The 5,944-nt window shown below is 61.8% G+C and overlaps 1 protein-coding gene across 1 annotated transcript; it reads left to right on the top strand.

The window, feature by feature from the left end:
* Positions 1-640: 640 nt before the first annotated feature.
* On the top strand, positions 641-4,410 carry ALX3 (ALX homeobox 3). Its single transcript, XM_015563522.1, has 3 exons — positions 641-1,204; positions 3,336-3,464; positions 3,859-4,410. Exons 1-3 carry the CDS (start codon positions 641-643, stop codon positions 4,165-4,167), a joined length of 1,002 nt encoding a protein of 333 aa, XP_015419008.1. The 3' UTR covers positions 4,168-4,410.
* Positions 4,411-5,944: the final 1,534 nt, after the last annotated feature.

The following is a 5,944-nucleotide window of genomic DNA, read 5'->3' as shown; positions in this document are numbered from 1 at the left end:
TCATAGTGGCGCTGCTGGGGGCCTCGCCAGAGGGAGAGAGCGGGCAGTGGGGTGACCTGTTTCTCACTGTGCCCTGGTCCTGGCAGGACTTGCCAAGCTTCCAGGGGGAGGGGGAGTGCCCTGGGGTAGGGCTGCTGGGGACCCTCCCAGTCGCCACTCAGGTCCCCCTGCTTGAGGAGGGAGGGGGCAAGCTATGATGGGGACATGGGGTTGGGGGCTGTGCCCTGTTTCGACACTGGGACACTGGTCGCCCCATTCCCTTTCTCTGCGTACAGCCTACCTCCTGCCTCTGTTGCTGGGGCTTACTTTACGTTCTTGCCCAAACAGCACAATGTGGGCAGGAATGAGATGACACCTCTGGAGGCTTCTTTGCCTCCCTCTTGTCCTCATACCCCAGGACTAGGGGATTTGACTTAGCCCTGAGACTTAGGGTCCAGACCAGCAAAGGTTGTCAGCATCTGTGTCATGGGCATGAGGACATGGGAACAAGGGATCAGGAGGCACTTTCGGGCAGGGAGATAGATGTCCACCCTCCCATCCTCAACCCCTCCTCCCACCCCCTGCGCCAGGCCCTGCCATGGCGCCAATCCTGGCACCTCCCCACCCTGTGGGATGCGCCACCCCAGAGTGCTTCCCCGAAATGGACCCCTTCTGGCCCTGGCAGATCCGCCCAGACCACAGACAGCCCGGTTCCCCTGGGCCCCCTCCCCAGCTGGAGGCTCAGCAGAATGCCTCCTCCTGCCAGGCTCCCATGGAGGGTGGCTGCCTGAGGAAGGGAAAAAGGAAGGGGGAGGCGGGGACTGAAGCGTCAACAGTCTTCCCCTCCCTCCATTCCACCCACAAAACCCCCTGGTTCGGTTTCCATCCTTTCTGTGTTTCCATTGCAGCCGAGGAGAAGGCCTCCAAGGCGGCCAGCTTCCCCCAGCTGCCCTTGGACTGCCACGGGGGCCCCAGAGACGGGCCCTCCACCTTGCGAGGCTCCCCGGGCCCTTGCCTGGCCAGTCTGCGCGTCCCCCTGTCCCCGGGACTCCCTGACTCCATGGAGTTGGCCAAGAATAAGAGCAAGAAGCGCCGCAACCGCACAACCTTCAGCACGTTCCAGCTGGAGGAGCTGGAGAAGGTCTTCCAGAAAACCCACTACCCCGACGTGTACGCCCGGGAGCAGCTGGCTCTGCGCACCGACCTCACCGAGGCCCGGGTTCAGGTGAGGGCACCCGACAGCGGGCCAGACCATGGAAGGGCTGGGAGAGGCGGGCACCAGCACCCCCAGAACTGCCTGTCTCAGGTGCCTGCCCTCGTGGGCTCGCCCTCCATGCCCAGCTCTGCCGGGGCCACAGGCTGGCAGCCCAAGTTGAGGCTTAGGCCTGGGTATGGGGGTGGTGGCCCCTGCGTGGCAGTCCCCTCTGCGCGCACTAGCTGACCGGGTGATTGGGGACATGCCACTGAATGTCTGGGTTCCGGTTTCCCAGTTCAGGGAGCCCCAAGGGCAGCCTGTGGAAGCAGTGAGATGCTGAGCACGTATCAGCACTGCTCCCGAGGTGGCTGTGGGAAGGGGTGGGGTGGAGGAGGTCGTCTCGGGCTCAGTGACACCCAAAGCCATCCTGAGCCAGTGACTTTCAGTCCTACCAACACTCAGACCCTGGCCAGGAGCCCTGCCCCACCCAGCAAACCTCCCAGAGGGGTCAGGCCCCAGACTTCTGGAGGGGCCGTGGCCGGCTTCACAAGCGTGGAGCCCAGCCCGTGGGGATGCGGGTGGGGTTGGGGGACCAGAAACAAGGGAGAGGGAGACAGGAAGTCAGTGCCTAAGGCATTTTGGACGTGGGAACGAACTTGAAGGTGGCAGGCAGGGGTGGTGATGGGATGGGAGGCTCTGTGAGAGCCAGGCCCAGGAGGAGGTGGCCGCTGTGGCCTTGCTGGGAATTGGCCTGACACAGCAGGTCGCTGCCCTGCCGAGCAGGACGCCCTGGGAGAGGGCTGGGGTGGGCTTCTGTGGGAAGGCGCAGAGGTGATGTCTAAACGGGAGACTTCGTAGGGGCAGAGCTCACGCGGTCACCCCTGCGGGGCCTCTCTAGAGCCTGTGACATCACTGGCGCGGGGCAGCTCTGGGAGGATATGGGGGCCGTCAGGCCGGTGCCGCCCAATAGAGAAGGCCCTCCGCTGGCTCCCACACAGGACCAGAGGGGCTTGGGCTGTCCCCCCTTCTGTGCCGGGTCCTCCTGCCTCCATGTTCCTCCCACAGCAGATTTCTGGAACTGTCCACCACGTTCCCCAGGGCCTGGGGCCACAGAGGGAGGTGGCCAACAGCCACGACAGCCCCGATTACATAAGCATGAAGTCAGAGCAGCAGGTCTCCCTCCCAGGCCTCAGCCAGCCTCCGGGCTGGGCTCTGACCAGCTACCCCACGGAGCTGCTCTGGGACGTGGACCCTTCCTCTCCTTGGCCTTCTCAACCTGGAGGGGTGCGGGCGCAGCCACAAGGCCCCAGACCTAGTCCAGCAGCTTCCCGATGACTGAGGCCCTCGAGTAGGGTACTTCCTCTGACGGGAGAGAGGAAGGCTGGGAGCTGGCAGGGAGCTGGCAGGTGGGCGGCCCTCCCTGAGCTTGCCCAGGCCTGCTGTGGGGGCTCTGCAACCCCAGGTTGGGGGTGGGATGTGCCCGGCTTCTTAACTCAGGGCCTGGCCTGCCTGCATGGGTAGGATGATGGGGGTGAGCATGAGGGGCTTGGGTGAGGTTACTTTTACACACTCATACACGCATGTGTGCGGGCGCACACACGCGCACACACACACAGAGACACACACACAGACACACACGCACACAGACACGCACATAGACAGACTCAGACACACACACAGACCCACACACAGAGACACACGCACACACACAGAGACATAGACACACACAGAGACACACAGGCGCACACACACACACACACAGACACACACGCACACAGACACGCACATAGACAGACTCAGACACACACACAGACCCACACACAGAGACACACGCACACACACAGAGACACAGACACACACACAGACACAGACACACACAGAGACACACAAGCACACACACGCACACGCAGAGACACACATGCACATGCAGAGACGCAGACACACACACACACACACACACACACACACAGCTGCTCTGTTTGCAGCCCCAGCTAGATCCCTAGAAAGCAGGGGAATGGCTTTGGTTTGGCTCAGTTTGGACATTGCCAACGTCTAGTCCAGAGGCCGACACATAAATGATAGCCAGCTGCCACCCTGTGGGACACAGCCATCAGCTCCCCCAGCCCCTTCCACCCCCTCGGCCTCTCCCCTCTGCCCCCAGGTCTGGTTCCAGAACCGCAGAGCCAAGTGGCGGAAGCGGGAGCGTTATGGGAAGATCCAGGAGGGGCGGAACCCCTTCTCGTCTGCCTATGACATCTCTGTGCTGCCCCGAACGGACAGTCACCCCCAGGTGAGACGCACCCGTCCCTCCTGCCGAGTCGGACGTGACCGTGTCCCGTGGGGTAGCCAGTGAGGAGTGTGAGCTCTAGCCCTGGGGAGACCTGGAGTGGCCTCAGGGCCTGTGGGACTTGGGCAAACCATGTCTTCCGCCGGCCAGCGGGGCCCTCGTCACCCTGACAGCACAGAGCAGCTGGCACAGAGGACTCTGAGGAAAACTCATTTGAGAAGCAGTGCCAGGGCCTGAGATGCCTCTGTGAGTGTAGGAGGAGGAGGGTGGCAGATTCTAGACCTGTGCCAAGTGGAGGCTTCTTGGGAAGTGTCCGGAGCCCTAAGGGCAGAGAGAGAGCCCCGGTTAGAGGCCAGACCCGGGACTCCGGACTCACGGGCCTGCTTTCTCTTTGCAGCTGCAGAACTCCCTGTGGCCCAGCCCCGCATCTGGGAGCCCCACCGGGCCCTGCCTCGTGTCTCCAGAGGGCATCCCCTCCCCGTGCATGTCTCCGTACTCCCACTCGCACGGGAACGTGGCTGGCTTCATGGGGGTGCCGGCCTCCCCCGGAGCGCACCCTGGTCTCTACTCCCTCCATAGCTTCTCCCCGGCCCTGGGGGACCACAGCTTTGAGGCCGCCCCGGATGTCGACTACAAGTCTCCAAGCCTCGTCTCGCTCAGGGTGAAGCCGAAGGAGCCGCCCAGCCTGTTGAACTGGACCACGTGATCAGATGTGTGGACACGCAGACCAAGCTGCCACCCCTTCCCTGTGCCCGGCTGCTCCCACCCCACCCTGGCCTCGATGCCAGAGAGACACACCTCTGCCTCTGAGCTCCAGACGGTCCCCAGGGCGGGCAGAGCAGCTGGAGTCCTCAGCCTCTCCCGGAGTCTTTTCTCTTAGAACAAGGCGGGCTGCCCCGGAGAGAGGGCATCAAAGCCGGTGGACTGACTCTTCCTACCATGCAGTGGGTCCCCTCCCCCACACGCTGGGCTGGAGGGACTCCGTCTTGCCTCCTTCAGACTCCGTCCGAGGGTCACTCTTGCCCCTCCGACTGAACTGGCTTCATTGGCTCCTCATCTGGGGAAGGCAGGAAAATGGGAGCAGGACAGGGTTGAAGCAGGGCATCTGGTGACTTAGGGCAGTGGTCGGCAAACTCATTAGTCAACAGAGCCAAATATCAACAGTACAACGATTGAAATTTCTTTTGAGCCAAATTTTTTAAACTTAAACTATAGAGGTAGGTACATTGTTATTAACTTAATTAGGGTCCTCCTAAGGCTTAGGAAGAGTCACACGCAAGGGGCCAAAGAGCCGCATGTGGCTCACATCTCCTCAGACCACTTGGGGCCTCACTCCCCCTCCCACCACCAGGGGGCGTGCACCCAGCATCTGGCATTGACCAGGGCCTGGAAGCTGAATGGAGCTGGTGCTCAGGTCTCCCCTGCTCCAGCAGCCCCTTCCTCCTCCCCTGCGCCCCTCCCCAACATGCTGTGGAGTCCTCCCCTCCAAGGGGCAGACGTCCTACCAGAAACCACCAAATGCTTGGATTCTCCTCCATGGGGTCAGGCCAGAGCTATGCCATGGAGACCCTACCTAGCTCCCTTGGTTTACTTGTTGGGCGTTGGTAAGAAAGATCCCCCCACTTTTATAAAGATGCGTTTGTAAAAACAAGTGCTGCCCAGCATGATAATAAAGGGGCAGTGTTTTTGACCTGGTGATTGTGTATTTCAGGGGTGGGCACTGGGTAGCCCTAGGACTGGTCTGCTCAGGGCCCAGGCTGGGCCAGGCCCTCAAGGCTGATGCCTGCCATGCCGGCCCTGTTGCCTGCCCAGGCTGTGTAAAGGTGCCAGGTCTCATTAAGAGGGCACATTGGTGGTGGGAAGGGGAATGAATGGAAGACCAGCAAGCCCACTGAGGGCTGTGAGCTCTCCTGGGCGGGACCCCAGAGCCAAGGGGGTGGGGCGGCTCCTTCCCCCAGACGCCCGGGAGCATGTCTGGGCTGTGGGGCAGAGACGAAAACCAGGACCCTTTCTTGTGGTTTCAGAGTATTACCCATTCTATCCTTCATCCCCACTCTGCCTTATCTCCACAGCCCGGAAGGCAGGAAAAAGCAGGGCTGGCCCTCCCACCCTCGGTAAATCCCACCACACTGCTCCGAGCTCGGCTCCGCCAGCAGCCCTGCCACCCGGTGCCTCCTCTTCCATCCAGGCGCGGAGAGCCAAGCACAGACTCCCGCTGGGCTTATTCCCAAAGGGGAGCGAGTCCCTGGGACTAGATGCATGTCCCCGAGGAAACCCGTGTCTTCTTCCCTTCCCTTCACTCAGGGCCTGGCTTCCAGAGGCTTCTCTCCTCTGGTGAGTCCTGGTCCCCGAGGAAGGGAAGAGTCTGAGTGGAGTCCGCTGCCTCCACCCGCTGGTCAGTGACGGCCGGGCACAGACCCACCTTCCTCAATCCAGGGCCAAGACCAGAAGTTTCTTCCCACAAGGAGAGGCCCACAATTGTG

The sequence above is a fragment of the Myotis davidii genome, unplaced genomic scaffold (genome assembly GCF_000327345.1).
Source record: "Myotis davidii unplaced genomic scaffold, ASM32734v1 scaffold217, whole genome shotgun sequence".
Lineage (NCBI taxonomy): Eukaryota > Metazoa > Chordata > Mammalia > Chiroptera > Vespertilionidae > Myotis > Myotis davidii.
This window is presented reverse-complemented; position numbering and strand designations above follow the sequence as displayed.

What these genes read in the sequence shown, in the direction of transcription:
- ALX3 (XM_015563522.1), top strand. Translation starts at nt 641, where the DNA reads ATGGACCCCTTCTGGCCCTGGCAGATCCGCCCAGACCACAGACAGCCC. An exon ending in TCACCGAGGCCCGGGTTCAG is followed by an intron (nt 1,205 to 3,335) that starts GTGAGGGCACCC and finishes CTCTGCCCCCAG; the next exon opens with GTCTGGTTCCAGAACCGCAG. An exon ending in GAACGGACAGTCACCCCCAG is followed by an intron (nt 3,465 to 3,858) that starts GTGAGACGCACC and finishes TTCTCTTTGCAG; the next exon opens with CTGCAGAACTCCCTGTGGCC.